This window comes from Balaenoptera musculus, chromosome 2 (assembly GCF_009873245.2).
Source record: "Balaenoptera musculus isolate JJ_BM4_2016_0621 chromosome 2, mBalMus1.pri.v3, whole genome shotgun sequence".
Classification (NCBI taxonomy): domain Eukaryota; kingdom Metazoa; phylum Chordata; class Mammalia; order Artiodactyla; family Balaenopteridae; genus Balaenoptera; species Balaenoptera musculus.
The window spans coordinates 74,794,968-74,811,536 of NC_045786.1; the positions used below are offsets into that span (position 1 = coordinate 74,794,968).

The following is a 16,569-nucleotide window of genomic DNA, read 5'->3' on the forward strand; positions in this document are numbered from 1 at the left end:
GATTTCCCCTGTCAACAGCAGGGGTTAAGGGTGGTACAGCAAATGTGAGTACAAAGGTGGGGGGTGGTGGATAAAGAAGTTATGAAAAGTTTAGGGAGTTAACTTTTGACGGTAGATCCCTGAAAAACAACAACAACAAAAAAGCTCTACTCCTGTTTGACACGCTCCCTGCCCCAGAACTCAAGCTGCTACTCTTTCCTCTCCAGGTCTCTTAGGACTCACCCAGAGACAGTGCTTCACAGATAAACTGGAATTCAGTTTCTCCACACTACCCTTCTCTAAGCATTCCACTACAAAGTATCTCTTCCAGGTTTCCACCAGGAGAAACTGAGCATAGCTTTGAAATAAACAAGATACTGACCAGGCAGATCTCTCTGGAGCCTGTCGAGGATGTGAGGACATAGTCTGAGGCACATGAATATGATGCCCATGACCATAGTTTGGGTGCATCCTATGTGGATGGGGTGGGGGGCGTTCATGTGCCCGCCTGGAAACACAGAACACAAAAAGACCACTGGAAATAATTGAATAATTGGTTATTTCTTAGTGTAGAAAAAATAATATCATATTAACATTATAAACAGCTACAGATTAGTCTTGAAATTAATTCTATAAATTATAAAAACGTAATATAAAATAATTTAATGATTAATAATAAATCAAGAAACCATAATCCCACAAATTCTCACTGCTCATTTATTACAATGCCTCCAATCCGAGTATCACCCAAGGAAAAAGGCAGTTTTAACATTATCTTGCATAACTGCTTTACAGCAAATATTTAAAATAGAATAATAGGAACTAAATGAAAATAAAATTTTAAAAATTAATACTCCAGCATATGCTACAGGCACAAAAAAGTTATTTTATATAAACATATAAAGCAGAAAAATGGAAACTATTTTATTTTGCTTCACCTTTATACTGTAATAACATTCATCCATTTTAATGGATAAAACTTCTAAGAAAAAAATTTTAACCTTGTGCATTTTTTTCAAACACACGCAAATACATGTCAACACATCCAGGGCACTGACATTACCTCCATTCACACTTTATTTGTCATCCCAGCTTATTATATTTTCTCTTTCTAGTCTAAAGTCTGTCAAATTTACAAATGCAAACGGTCATAAAGTTCTAAACAAATGGCACTTAAGAAAAAACAGTTCCAGGGATTCATTTTTTATAGTCTAATTCTTACTATTAGTTCCAAACACATTTACAGATTTTGCATGTTTAATCTTAATTTTCTAGATACTGGAAGATATGAATATGAAAATTGGCAACTTTCTATATAAAGGGTCACTATATTAGAATGGCAGAAACAGCCGGAGATTCTGACTATAACCTTAAATTATATAACTAAAGAAAGAAGTTACCGATTATTGATTAGATCAAGAGTTTTGCAAACATTCTGGAAGGGCCAAATAGTTAATCTTGTTTGCTCTACAGGCTACAAGGTCTCTGTTGCAACTACTCAACACAGTTTCTGTAGTGTGAAAGAAGCTACAGACAATACATAGATGAACAAGTGCAGCTGTTTTCAGGCAAACCTTTATTTACCAAAACAGGCAGGCAGAATTAGACCAACAAAGTACGCTGCCCTAAATTAGACTATCAGATCCTGAATTTTCCAAAGAAAACAAAAAGTTCAATTATAGTCTTTTCATAATGTTTGGGGAATATCTTAATATTTAAATTTATAAATAAACTAAGTTAGTAAGACTAGTTTTTCAATGTCAGCTGTTGAAAACTTCTACTAATACCCTTCTTCCCTCTGGTTGGTAACATAAAATAAATCAAATTCAATCTTTAATAACTTTACATCTTGTTACTCAGGATCACCAATTTTAACATTAATCTTTAGTATGGACTACTGAAGAAACAAACAAGAGATTAGTTTGCAAAAATAAATGACCTTGGGTTATATCCTGAAAGGGCTTTGATTTTATTAAATAACCTGATACAGATTTTTTTTGTCAGCACCTACAACTCAGGATAAGACGGAGGAACATTCTGGTTAGTAAAGAATTAATTTCCCAGTGAATTGAGGATTAAGTTACATCACTATTAATTGAGGATAGCTACATCACTTCTAAAGACTTTACAGGTTTAAAGACCAATGGAAATAGAAGGCGAAAGAATAAGATGTGATTATTCTTTTAAAAACATAAAACATACGTTGGATGCTGCATCATTCTCCTTCTTTGAACTTCCATCCTCTGCATCACTTCATGAGGATGCAGTCTCTGTGCTGTAGGTGCTGTGGCTGGAATATGGTGTGAAATTGGCTGGTGTGTGGGAGGAAGATGCTGAGGGACTGGTGCAGCGGTACTGGCTAAATGCGTTGGAGGTGGAGGTGCCACGGGGTGAGATGTTGCATGAGAAGATATTTGAGAATGGAAAGCATGTACAGGATGAGGGATAACATAATCCACTTGAGGCGGAGGCTGAGTCTGAGGAGGAGGGTTTCCGTGAGAGTGGGGGCAGGCAGAGGTTTGATGATGAAGTGGTCTTGTCAAAGAAGCATCTGTAAGAAAAGCACAGGCACCATAGAGTTGAGCACATATTGGCATAATACATTCCTATTATATTTTACAGACATATTAGCACATATTTAATTTTTATGAATACTTTATCAATGCTTGAGTCTGCTTAGTCCTGTTTGGCATCTTGCTTTCTTCTTTGAGTAATCATAGGTATCTTCTCATGTCAATATATATAGCTTTACTTCATTCACAGCTTCAGAGAATTCCACTATAGGAATGCACCAAAATTTATTGAAGAAATCGCCACTGATAAAAACTGGAAGCAATCCAAAGCTGCAATAAACATCTGTATGATTCCCCTTGTGCTCTTTCATACATGCATGTACACGAGTGTGTACACGCATGCACGTGCACGTGCACACACACACACACACACTGCTCACAGAGAGTTTCTGTAGCATAAATTCCTATAAGCAGTTCTGAGTCTGAGAGAATAATTTAAATTCAGATACTGGTTGACAAAACACCCTTCCCAAAGTTTACATAATTAATTACCATGAGCAGTACATGAGAGTTCCTGCCTAATTACACTATCACTAAATTTTTTAAATGCTAACCAGAAAAAAATTATGTATTTATTTACCACTTACATTTCTTCCCAGAATTATCTATTCATATTCTTAGCCTATTATTCACCTTTTTCTTGTTGATTTATAAGTATTCCTTGTATACATGCAAGCTTTGTCATAATAAGGTAGTATAAACATTTTTCCAAATTGTCTATCAATTTTACTCTGCCATACTCAAGTATTTTGCTTTTGTATAATCAAATGTATAAATTATATACTTATAAATACATAAATCTTGTTTTCCTTTGTCATTTACTGGTTATAGAGCACTACAGAGAGGAAAGCAACTTGCGAGTCCTAGGCACAACTGCAAACATATACTTTCATTAGTGCACTTCTCCTCCTGCCCCATGCTACTTTTCTTGTGCTACATTAAGAAGAAGGGGGCATATTTGCCAGGAACTTGCCACGGAAATCAGCCTTTATAAAGATGGTTTCGCCCATTTCTTCATCCTGAATCTTCATGTTGCAAAGTGACTGTTGAAAAGTCCCTCAGAGGAATACGTATCTCTCTTACTCTAAGAGATGTGCATCTGTTTGAGGTCTAAAAATAAGTTTGTCTCCTCTTTGGATTTTAGTTCTAATTTCATTTTATTTGTAAGATTTTTCTTGGTAGCCTGGTATGGAGCTACAGCTATTCTCTAGTTTCATTACAGAAAGACTGCCTTCAATTTTTAATTGCTTTGATTCATGCATCAGTGGTGAAAGTCAGGTAACCATGGACTCATTCAGCCATACTTCAAAGGAAACCCTGCTAGTATGTATTGTTATTTAAAGGAAATATTCACTAAATATTCACAATATGTAAAGGAAACTTTCAATAAGCTCAGTGTAAGTTGTGACATATTTTTAAACTGATTTTCTAAAAGTTATATTTTCAAATCAATGCTTTAGTCTAAGAAGTCACAAAGCTCAGTACTTCTTGGTCATCAAAAAGGAAGTCACTAAGTTTTATCATTGTTAACTATCCTTCCTCAAATTTAGAGCATTTTTCCCAGTTTCATGTCAAGGTTTACTTCTATAATCATTATACAAGAAAAAATATTCACAAATACAACAGAATTTTAAAGTCTTGTTTTGGAATGAATCAGTTTATTTAACTCTTCATTAATCATTTTATTTTTTTCAACCTTACTGACATATAATTAACAAATACAACAATATATTCAAAGTGTATAATACGGTAATTTGACACATGTATACCACATGAAATGATTACCACAATCAGTTTAATTAACATATCCATCACCTCACATAGTTGCCAGTTTTTGTGTGTGGTGAAAAATTCAGCCATCATTATAATACACTGTTTATCTAAACAAAACAATTACTAACCACTGTATAAAGGTGACATATTTTGCCTTCCCACAGACCATTTCGCTTCTTCTCTATTTTATGTGTTCTTGCCAGTAAAAACAAACAAACAAAAAAACGTTCTTGATCTTGCTTCTTAAAAGTTCAGCATGTCACTTTAACCCAGCAATCTCACTCCCAGGAAGTTACCCTACAGACAGACTAAAAAACTACAAACAATTTAAATGTCCATCAACAGAGGACTAATTTAATATACAGTGGAATATTACGAGGGTATTAAAAACAATGAGCTAGATTTTTATATGCTAATATGAAAAAAAATCTAAGATGTATTGTTGAATTTTAAAAACATCAAAAATGAAAAAGCAAGAGGCAAATACTATGTTTGATATAATCCCATTTTTTTAAAAAAGGAGAGATATGTCATAATAAGAGATGTCATAATAACGTGTGGAGAAAGAAAATTTCCAAAAGGTTTTATAATAAACTATAAACAGTTGGTACCTCTGAGGTTTTAGCATTAGTGGGAAGAAAGGAGAAGGGCTTTTAACTTCTCATTTTATATCATTCTGCAGCTTGAATTTCTTAGAGTGTACACCAGTTACTTTTATGATAAAAGTAAAACAAGTTTAAGTCTAAAACATTTTTTTATTAGGACATAAAAGGGGAACGGATACACTTATAAATTGCTTCAGTATATTATTTTTAAAGGGGAGGGGGAGAAAACCACACATTTTGAGTTCTCAATAAAAGATAATCAATTAAAGATGAATATCAACAAGTATTACAGAACAGCCTGTACATCATACCAGTGTTCACACACAAAATTTGCCCACTGGTCAATACTTCGCAAAAACTAACTCGTTTCAAAACCTTTTTTCTACCTTATACTTTAAAGTTGCATTCTTGAAAAGTGATGTATCACCAGATTTCATTGTACAAATTCTGGGTTGACTCCAGCTGTGCCTGCAGGACCCAGATTTTAAAAATTATAGGACTGGAAGAAGAGATCTAAGAAGATATATAACTGAAAATTATCCCTTGCATGTAATCAGAACAAAAGCAAATTTCCTTGCCAACTTTCTGGTTTACCCCTGGCATGAATTTTCAGTGTTTCTTTTAAATCAAAGTATTTAATAAGTTTCCATCTGACTATTAACCTATGATTTAACAGAGCAATAAATACATGTTACACAGCCTAAGGGTATTTCTCATTTCTTATGGTATCTCATAGATTTCAATTTCTTTAGAAAAGCCATGTCTGATTCTACTTTAATTGCTTGCATCAAATGAGTACAGAAACCTTTCTGCAATTGGCAAAGCTTTCTGTCAAGGAATTTTCTCTTGTGCCTCAGTTAAGCTTCAGAATTCTTAATCAAAGTTTACTTTCCTATGTGTAGAAATGACTACTAAACTTTCAAATTTCCTTTTACTACTAAAGGATAAATCTAATTCCTTAAAATTTCCTTTTATAGGAATCTAAGGTGCCATTCAATGTACGAGTTCATAGATATTAATTAAAATGTAAATGTTAGTATGTCAAACAGACAAAATATACTTTTTATTATTTTCCCAGACCTTTTACAACAACATCTGCCCTTTTTGCCTTAGAAGACTGTTTTGGGTATGTGAGGTAAAGGGAGGATGAAATAGGAAAAATACACTCCACTCTTAGGCCAAGGAGGTACTAAAAATTTATAAACTAGTATTGCTGAAAGGTTATTTCATGAGGAGAGGATGATGCTTCATCTATGTGCCTCTAAGCTCTTTGCCTGTTAAATTCATACTTACAAGGAGGCGGCATGTAATGTCGGCAAGATGACAGCGAGGCTTGTGGAGGGGGCTGGGGCTGGGGCTGTGCAACCACGCTGGATCCGTAACCATCTACTGATAATGGCTGGCTTGGGGCGGCAGCAGCAGCAGCCTGGTGGCCAAAGATTGCAGCTCGGGAAGAGGAAACAGGACAGCAAGGGTCAAAGGCAGATGCTCCATGAAAACCACCACTTCCATGACTTCTGATACCACTGCTGCTCAGGTCTACTGGCAATGCCTGCTGTATAAAGAGGAACTATGTTTTATCTTTCTGAAATTTGGTCAAAACATTGTTTCATGTTATATTATAAAAGTACTCCTAATGCAATCTAGAAAAATAGAATCTATGAATTTAAAACTGGTAAAAATTTTGAGTGTGAAGACCTACTGAGCACCAAGAAGATACTGTGTGCATCTTGGACTGTAAAAATTCTAGTGCTTATACACTTAAAATCTATAATCAATTTTAAATAATCAAGCATGAGATCATGCTGTAAGATGAACAAAAGTTAATTAATATATTATTTTAAGATCTGTTTCTCTTCCATTATCTAGATTTTAAGAGAGAAAGAAACTTTTAAATCATACTTCCATATCCTCCTTTACCCCAAAGTTCTGATTGGTAATTTAGGACTCCTTTACAAAACATATAATCATACCACTGAAAACATTTAAGGCTCCAGGTAAAAATCTGTTCTGTTTTTAAACTGTACACAGCAAGCATTCAACTGAAACTCTAATAGTACAAACATTATCCAAGATAACAAAGGCCCTAAGATTATTCAAACTAAACCATTAGCTAGCTTTTCCTCATAAACTTTTTTCACTTAAAAAAAAATGATTAAACCATGATTACTTTTATTAGGAATATAATTTTAGGGAAGGCCCATTTACCAAGTTGGAAAATCAAAGAGTCTAGATTCCATCTCTACTCAAAAGTAATCAAGTTTTTTCCCCTGAGCACTTTGAAAAGTCCTTAGTAAAACACTTTACCTTCTACTCTAGAGCAGATTACAGAAACAGACTTGTTTCTTTATATTCTTAGTATTTTAAATACAAGTCTTTGCTTAGTGTTCAGTACAGATGTAATTTTTAAAATGTGATTAAAGAAAATAAAGATGTTATATATGGAATCACATGCAGGAATTGTTCAATACTGAAAGATGAGGGGCTAGAGGTGAGGAAAGCTAGGGTAATGCATTTATTAGAGGCCCAGGTCACCCAGCCCAGTGAGGAACCATAGCGGTCTTTGTACTTTATTTAATTTTATTTTATTATTATTATTTTTTAGAGACAGAGTTGTCTTTGCACTTTCAATGGCCTCCCAGCTCAGAGGATAACAGAAACATGAGAAACTCTGGATACTAAAAGGGAAGGAGGATGATGGTACAGGAGAAGCTATAGGAAGGTGAAAAGAAAGAGCTACTTTCCTCTTCTATATTATGTGTCTACAATCAATTAAGTAAATGTCTGGGCTCTTTCTTTTGAGTTGGCAAATACAATATATGCTCCCAATTTGAATAAATAAGGTTTAAGAGTAATATTTTAAGATTGTGAATTATTACTTATGGTTCAAATACTTTCCGTATTTTCCTATTTAGGTTAAAATTTGGCAAATGGACTGGAATATCCACATACTATGAAGGTGAGAAAATTTCCTATCTTCTTCTCCAGTCAGTGATTAAGAACACTCCCAGGGAGTGAGTAAAGTAGGGTGAAGGTCCTCCTAGAAGGAACCGAGGGTAAAGTTAAAAGTAGAGAATAAAAATAAAAGGGGAAAAATCAACACAGAGAACCCTCTTCCTCACAATTCCAACAGTTCATTCAATTATTATTCTAGAAGGAAAAGGGAGGGTAAGCAAAATGGCACAGAAATGGCAAATATTACTTTACACATCTCATAAGTAGTGCATAGCACTAATTAAACTATTCTCTCAAAAGAGAAAGCTACATCCAAAGGAGTGGTAGAGTACAGAGGTCAAGTGACTGCTGCAACTTCTCTCGTCAAGCCTAATCCTCCCCAATCTTTCTCTGCCTATCTATAGTCTGACACTCAATCATAAGACATCCACACAATTATAAATCCTCAGATCAGTCTGCCTCTCCTCAACTTCCTGCTGTGTCCACACAGGTCTCAAACGGAGACTATACGAGGCTACCTCATGAGTATGTGGCTAATTTCAGAGTCCTACAAATAGCTACATCAATCTCAAACCGTTCATATTTCCAAAACCGCATTCTCTGTTTACCTTCATACCCATTATAACCACTGAATGCCTGATCCTGCTGATTCTTCTCAAGTTTTGTGTACAGTCCAAATACCTCTACTTAGAGATAGGTGAGTAGGCTACATCTATATTTTACACAAAAGAGATTCTTCCTCTAATTAACTCACTCAGGTTGCTTCCTCATTCCCAAGAGGTAGAACAGGTCTAGACAACCCATAGATGTTAATACTTAGAACTGTTATCAGAACCAAAACATCATCTAAAATCTCTTTAATAATATTTCCTACTAAACCCTTTCAAATTTCCTTTTGGTATCAGCAGCTAGTTTTTTCTTCTTAAGGGAACACCCCACTTTCTTAATTACTTTTAATTTGTCAGAACCAGAAGAGATAACCAGCAAATATTTAAAAGATGAAGCAAGTACTTTAGGAAAGGTCAGAGGGTACAGTAAAGTAGCTGCTCTGAACTTCTTCTTGACTTTTTTCTAGCACATTTTTTAGCACGTGTCACTTACAGTTTTAAATTACATCTTTTGCTTTTTAAAGTATGCACCACCAAGGTTTACGTCACAATTATACACAGAGATGACGGAGCAAAAGTTAAAATAGCACATAACACCTCACTTTATTTACTCCATGTGATCACCAATATTAATTTAATATTATTTGACATATCAAGCACTCACTAATAATATCAACTAATTTACTTAATTCGCAAAAAATTTCTTATAATTTTTGCTGATATTTCAATTTCCCACAAACTAAAAACCTCATCTGCTCCTAAGAAACTATGTCACAGGGCTTCCCTGGTGGCGCAGTGGTTGAGAATCCGCCTGCCAATGCAGGGGATACGGGTTCGAGCCCTGGTCTGGGAAGATCCCACATGCCGCAAAGCAGCTGGGCCCGTGAGCCACAACTACTGAGCCTGCGCGCCTGGAGCCTGTGCTCCGCAACAAGAGAGGCTGCGATAGTGAGAGGCCCGCGCACCGCGATGAGGAGTGGCCCCCGCTCGCCGCAACTGGAGAAAGCCCTCGCACAGAAACGAAGATCCAACACAGCCAAAAATAAATAAATAAATAAATAAATTTAAAATTACCTTTCTCTTAAAAAAAAAAAAAAGAAACTATGTCACAGGTTTGCATCTGAGACGGCTGTTTATTTCTAGATGAGTGGAGATTATAGGGAGGCTGCAGAATAGGAGGTAGGGTAGAGGAGAAAAAAAACTGGGAGAATTCCCGAATTTCTCATGAATTAGGTTGACACTGCAGTTTCAACACTTTGTTTGAAATAAAATCCCAAAGATTTAGATCCACCTACATTTAACTAAAAACACCTAAAAACATCCCAGAATAAAAATTAGTATCACGTCCAATTATCTACATCCCTGGCCCCCTCAGTTAGTTGCAATAATTTACATGAGAAAATCCTAAATACTTAATTTAAAAAAATCACACATCATTGAACTCTTGCAGGGGCAACAAGAATGACTTATTTAGCATATAAACTTTATCATTAGGTTTTTTTTTTTTTCTCCTGAAGGAACCACAATTTTAAAAAATCAAGATGAACTCATCAAATTCCACATACCTGGTCATGGTAGCTGGTACCAGAACTACTATTTGCTCCACAAGGTGCTTGTACTTGTGGAGGTCTTTCCACAGGGCAAGTGGGATCACCAAAGGAGGGAGACACTGGGACAGCTGGGTGGGGAGTATGATGGTGGTGGTGATGATGCTGAAAATGGTGGCCATGCTGCTGAAAGCAACTTGTGTGTGGATGTCCTAACACATGGTGACTCTGCGACGACCCTCCACATGGCGAGTGCTGGGGACAGCAGGAAGGTAACCTTGGCATCGCAGGAGGGCCAGTTTCCGTTATAGCACTAGATGCAGTTCTCCTTGAGTCATCTTGAAACGAAAAAATGCATAGAACCAAATGATCAAATATCACTGTGTAAAAGAAAGTGTATATTTTATATATGTGTATAAATAAGTAAATAATTAAGAAGTGATTACTGAATTCAAATATCTGTAAATAATAACGTGATACAGTCACATTCTTAACACGCATATCCAGTAATTTCAGGCAGTGATCTTCACTGGGATTTTCAGGCAAGCTTTAGGAGGCTTATATTTACCATGATGTTTAAATATGGCAATAGATCACCTTTTCCTAGGTCACTATAAATTATTAGTTTTAAATTGTATTTTAAAAACTCTAAAATATCATGGGAGTCTTTCCATTATATGCAGCAAAGCTAAGGTTCTCCTGAGCTCCATGAGCCTCTAATACTATAAATCATTCCTATATAATGAAGACTACTATGTACTTCTTAAAATCTTATCTTCTTAAGACATAACTACACGGGCTTCCCTGGTGGCACAGTGGTTAAGAATCCACCTGCCAATGTAGGGGACGTGTTCGAGCCCTGGTCTGGGAAGATCCCACATGCTGCAGAGCAACTAAGCCCATGAGCCACAACTACTGAGCCTGCGCTCTAGAGCCTGCGAGCCACAACTACTGAGCCCTCGTGCCACAACTACTGAGCCCGTGTGCCACAACTACTGAAGCCCCTGCGCCTAGAGCCCATGCTCTGCAACAAGAGAAGCCACCGCACTGAGAAGCCCGCGCACCGCAACGAAGAGTAGCCCCCGCTCGCCGCCACTAGAGAAAGCCCACGTGCAGCAACGAAGACCCAACGCAGCCAAAAATAAATAAATAAATAAATTTATTTATTAAAAAAAAAAAAGACATAACCACCCAACTCAGAGCATATCTGTCTGAGTCTCACTAACTTCCAATGTCTTTTCCCTTCCTCTGGTCTCTAAACTCAGACCCAATAGAACAAAAGAAATAAGACTCTACTATATCAAAAATTAAAAGTCTCTTATAATGATCTAGTGACTCAAGGTTGAACAGTGGGAAAAAACATGGAGTCAGATGGGCCTGAGTTCTAATCCTGAGCCTGTCTAATCTGGAGCAATGTGACCTTAGGAAAGTTATTTAACCTCTGTCTCACCTATTAAATGTAGCAATAATTGCCTTGCATGGCTGTTGTTAGAAAAGATAATAATCTTCTAGGTATGAAATATCAGAGTCCTGATTATGCTCTGTCACATGCCCAGTTATTTTGAAGGTATGTTCTTCCATGCCAAAAGAACAGCTGAAAGTGTCCCCAGAAGGTTTATCCTAGTGTTTCAAACTCCTCTAAAAAAAAAAGCACCCTTTCCTCAAACTACATATTATGTGGAAATTAGATAAAACAGATAAAAATGGAGATAATTTTTTTTACTTAAAAATAAAAATTAGAAGAGTGGAAAACCCAAATCCCTGTCCTTCCTTTCTCCCACCCCCACGTGACTCATGAGGCATCTCCTCAGAATCCTTAGGATTCTGGAGTACCACTGTTCTAGCCTTTTTTCTAGAGTAACCAATACCAGGGATACCCTGCTCCTATTTGGCTCACAGTACATAGCTATTCTCTTCTGGGCCAATGTACCAAATTTAGGAATCTTCTGGTTCTTTACAAATAATACAAAAATCCAACCGAAACTGGCTTAAACAATAAAGGGAATTTATAGACTCACATAAATGAATCTGGGTGGGGATGCTTCAGGCTCTGATTGATGGGTTTGACTGCAGTACACCTCCCTGTAATTCTCCTGGGTCTGCCCTCCCATACATGTCCTATCCTGCTTTTGCTGATTTTCTTCTGGGCAAAGTCTGTGATCTAAACCCTGTTAGGCAGTATTTCTAAATCTGTGTATGTTGGTTCCCCCGACCCCAAGTTCCTACTCTGGCCTACTTGGGCTAATTTCCTGAACCCTTTTGTAAAGGTTCTTAACCTCAGAACTAGAATTCAGGAGTCTGTAAACTTGGATGGAAAAAAATTACAAATTCTTACTAATCTCTAATAGCCTCCTGGAATTAGCACTACCTTGTTATCATCAGTTGAGAGGTTAAATATTACAAATAATTTGTATCAAAAAACAATGAAAGTCAACAAGCTGTTCACTTTTAAAACATAAGTGACAGCAGATTCAAAGTCAGTTCTATAATTAAATCACTTTCATTCATTTGCATTCCAAATTTCTTGAGTAACGTGGACAGTCACAACTGGCATACCTGGAACTGACCATGATCAACAGCCTATCTTCGCTATGCTGAATCAAACATTAAGTAACTATTTCCCAAAGGCTGTAAGATTTACAGCAATATCATTATTATAGGAACTTTACTTCCTACAACATTTTCAGGGTTGTATCTCAGCCCCCACGTCAAAATGTTACACAAGTAAATGTCATTTATTGTGTGTTACGTCAGAAAAGAAAATCGAAAACCTTTGGGACACTAAATCCATTCAGTGGAAGGACTAAATGACCTTCATGATTCCTTCCAACTATGACACATTAATTTTACAAACCCAGTTATCTGAGGATTGTGTGTAACTCTAAGATTCAGGAGATGAGTCTGTAACCAGAGCAAGAGATCTAGGGACTGCTAGGGCCATGACTGAAGTGACAGATATGACACTTAACCTGTTCGGAAATGATTTGCCCTCTTGGTCTTCAATTATTTCAAATACAAAACTCAGAGTGAGTGAAGAGGAAGCACAATGACTTTAATATCCTTAAGGCTGAACACATATTTAAGGGGTTATATGATTAGCAGTATGGCCCCCAAAAGAGGACTGATCTTATAGCTCTACTTCTTATGGTACAGTTTTGGCTTCCAATTAAATTAATATTTATTTTCCTACAGTCCAGAAGCTCTCTGTTGCTCAAACAAGGTAGCAATCCAAAGTAAAGACAACTGAATCTCCTCTTGTTCAAGAGTTACTGACCAAAGAAAATTGCCACAGAGTAGAGGCGAAATACAAAGACATCTGATTGAGTAAATAAAACACTGCCTTTTTTAATTAAAATTAGGCCGCTGAGTGGCCACTAAAAATAGATAATCACAAATCTACACCAGAAGAATTAACTCCACAGCCCAGTGACACCAAGCTGGTTAAAATACTTTTATTGTAATTCTAGGAGGATTACTGAGATGTACTCATGCATTTATTCATTTATTTGGCAAGTCTTATACATAATAATGGCATGGTTAAGGATCTACAAAGGTACTGAAAAATGAAAGTCCTGGCCTTTAAAATAACGAATGGATATTGTCTGCCTTTGTTGTTTTATCTCTAGAAACTAGAAACATGCCTGCACAATGTAGGTGGTTCAATAAGCGCTTGCTAAATTTAAGCTAACCTCACAAGGGAAAAGAGGCATGCCTGCATTGTTGCAGCTTAGTGCTGAAAAAGAGAAAGACTTGATCTTTGGTCCTCAAGGAGCTCATCATCAAGTACAGAGAAAATTTAAAACAGAAATCAACCAGTATTATAACAGAAGCATTAGGTTCTAGGTACAGTATAGAGCAACACTGCCCCCCAGGGAATATCTGGCAACACCTGGGGATACTTTTGGTGTCACAACTGGAGGGGAGGTAGTGCTACTGGTTATTTAGTAGGGAGAAGCCAAGAATGCTGCTATGGCTACCGGGGAGGAAGGGGGGTGGGATGAATTGGGAGACTGGGATTGACATATATACACTACTGTGTATAAAAGAGATAACTAATGAGAACCTACTGTACAGCACAAGGAATTCTACTCAATGCTCTGTGGTGACCTAAATGGGAAGGAAATCCAAAAAAAGAGGGGATATATGTATATGTATAGCTGATTCACTTTTCTGTACAGCAGAAACTAACACAACATTAAAGCAACTATACTCTAATAAAAATTAAAAATATAATAATAATGCTGCTAATATCCTACAATGCACAGGAAAACCGCCCCCCCCACACACACACAAGAACTGTCCAGCCCAAAGACAATAGTGCCAAGGTTGAGAAATCCTGGCATAAAGAAAGAGTACAGGATCCAACTCAGACTTTGTAGGTTTGAATTCTTGCTCCACTATCATATAACCTTAGACAAGTTACTTTACCTGTAAAATGAAAAGAACAATAGAATCTGCCTCATAGGTTATTACAAAAATCAGAGTTAATATAAATAAATTATTGACCAATATTATGAGTTCAACAGATGTTAGCTATTCTTATCCACTACAATTGTTAGCACTGTTTATGTTGTGCTCCCAGTGTCTAGAACAGTGCCTGATACATAGTATGCAATCAACAAATACTTGCTGAATAAATGAATATATAAGATATCATATATGCATAAAGCTAAGAACATTGAGAAGTCAGATGATAAGCTGATTGGGGCATGTTGAGTTTGAGGTGACTGCAGAATGGTCCAGAAGAGAGGCGGTTGGATACGAAAACAAGGAGAGTGTTCTGGAAGCACAATATGGTGAGTCATCGGCATACTGGTGGTAGGTGAAAACACCTACAGTTATGAGATGGACGAGTGAAAGAAGGGATGAAAATAGAGTCCTGGGAGAAAATAAGATGAGAAGAAAATTATTGCCAGATTTTTAAACATCATGTTTGTTTGTTCTGAAAGGAGTCAGAGTTAAAGTTAAATGAAGGAGTTTAAGGTGAAGAAGATCCACTTAGGTGTACATAGACTTAACACAAATGTACATGTGCGTGTACGAAGGGAACGGAACCAACAAAGATGCTGAAGACACAGGGAAGATAACTGATAAAGCAAGGTCAAGGACACAAGAAAGGACAGGAGGTGGAGCATAGATAAAGAGACTGGAAACTATAAGAAGGAGTTAAGAGACCAGGAGTTAGGAGATATGGATAGGTATAAGTACACAAAAGTTTTTATTAAAGGGGCTGGAAGTTACAAGTATTCATGCTTGAGAACCTTCATTTATTTTTTTTATCCCCCCTACCCCCGGAAATGAGAGTCTTAAGAAGAATAAGAGAATTTTGGAATAGACACTGAGGGGAAGGAAAGGGAACCGATTGAGATATATCACACTATGACAACTTATTAACAAAAGCCCAAGATTAGATACCATAAAGTCATGAGGCACCAATCTGCATGGTTCTATGATTTTTACCAGTCCCATTTAGGAACCTGGATAAGAGAGAAGCTACATGGCTCAAGTGATTCAAGGTTGGAAATATACAAGAAGGTGCAAAGTAAGGACAGGATGTGAAGAAAACAGGTGAATGATGTTCTACAGTCTTGGAAGGTAATAAAGCCAGCAGAATTGAACGCCCCTAATGTAATCTGAATATCTGTATGTGCTTCTATCAGATTCATACAGAGGAACAATTTGGCCTGGAACAAGGTTCTCCTAGTCTAGAGAAATACAACATGAGCAAGTCTATCCCAAGGGCGGTCATTAAAAGACAGAGTAATATCATGAGAAGGCCATTCAGGCAATGAAGTTACTACCTAATAGATAAAATGTGAATCCTAACTAAACAAGGGTGTTAAAAAATAAGTACATAAATAAAAGCTTTGAGACTGTCTTGAAATAAAGTTGGGACTGTTTCACATAACATCTAGATAAGCATAGGGTACATAAGCTACCAGGAAAGACAGTGCACTCAATAAACGAAATAAAAGCCCATTTCACTTCTGCCTACATTTTTTTTTTTTCAAAGACACCCCTGAGAAATCTCCTTGTTTCCTCAAGCTTTGCCTCAAGTTTCCAGGGAAGGGAGATCTAAACCAGACACAAGCAGTTTTCCAATCTGCTCACGGTAAGTTACAGGGATATTATAAGAATTAAATATACTATTAAAAGCAAAAAAAAAAGATAGAAAATATATGGTGGTTTCATTATTAATGGTGATATAGTCAATCTACAAGCTATAGGGTCTATGATGTCTCTGTTACTAAACAGCAAGTTCCTATCTCTGTGCCGTCATTCAAGAGCGAAAAAAGACTATTTTAAGACCCAGTTAATCTGAGATAAGAGTTAAAACTATAAAACTCTTAAAAGAAAACAGAGGAGTAAATCTTTGAGACCTTTGGTTAGGCAATGGTTTCTTAGATATGACACCAAAAGAGTAAACAACAACACAAAATATTGGGAAAATGACATCATCAAACTTTTTAAAACTCCCATTCCTATTTTCAATTCTTTTGGATACGGATCTAGGCGTGGACTTGTGGGT

At 36.6% G+C, this 16,569-nt stretch overlaps 1 protein-coding gene across 11 annotated transcripts in view; it reads right to left on the bottom strand.

The window, feature by feature from the left end:
• The window catches only part of RNF111 (ring finger protein 111), an 86,040-nt gene that overhangs the window by 11,304 nt on the left and 58,167 nt on the right, over positions 1-16,569 (bottom strand). For 7 of the 11 annotated variants that reach the window (XM_036842696.1, XM_036842690.1, XM_036842692.1 and 4 more), the window contains 4 exons: positions 10,059-10,378; positions 6,224-6,485; positions 2,182-2,530; positions 362-514 (listed from right to left, as the gene is read on the bottom strand). In XM_036842696.1, the coding sequence (XP_036698591.1) occupies positions 362-514; positions 2,182-2,530; positions 6,224-6,485; positions 10,059-10,378 (1,084 nt within the window). The remainder of the gene's footprint in view (positions 1-361; positions 515-2,181; positions 2,531-6,223; positions 6,486-10,058; positions 10,379-16,569) is intronic. The other 4 variants (XM_036842699.1, XM_036842697.1, XM_036842700.1 and 1 more) reach the window with 3 other exon arrangements.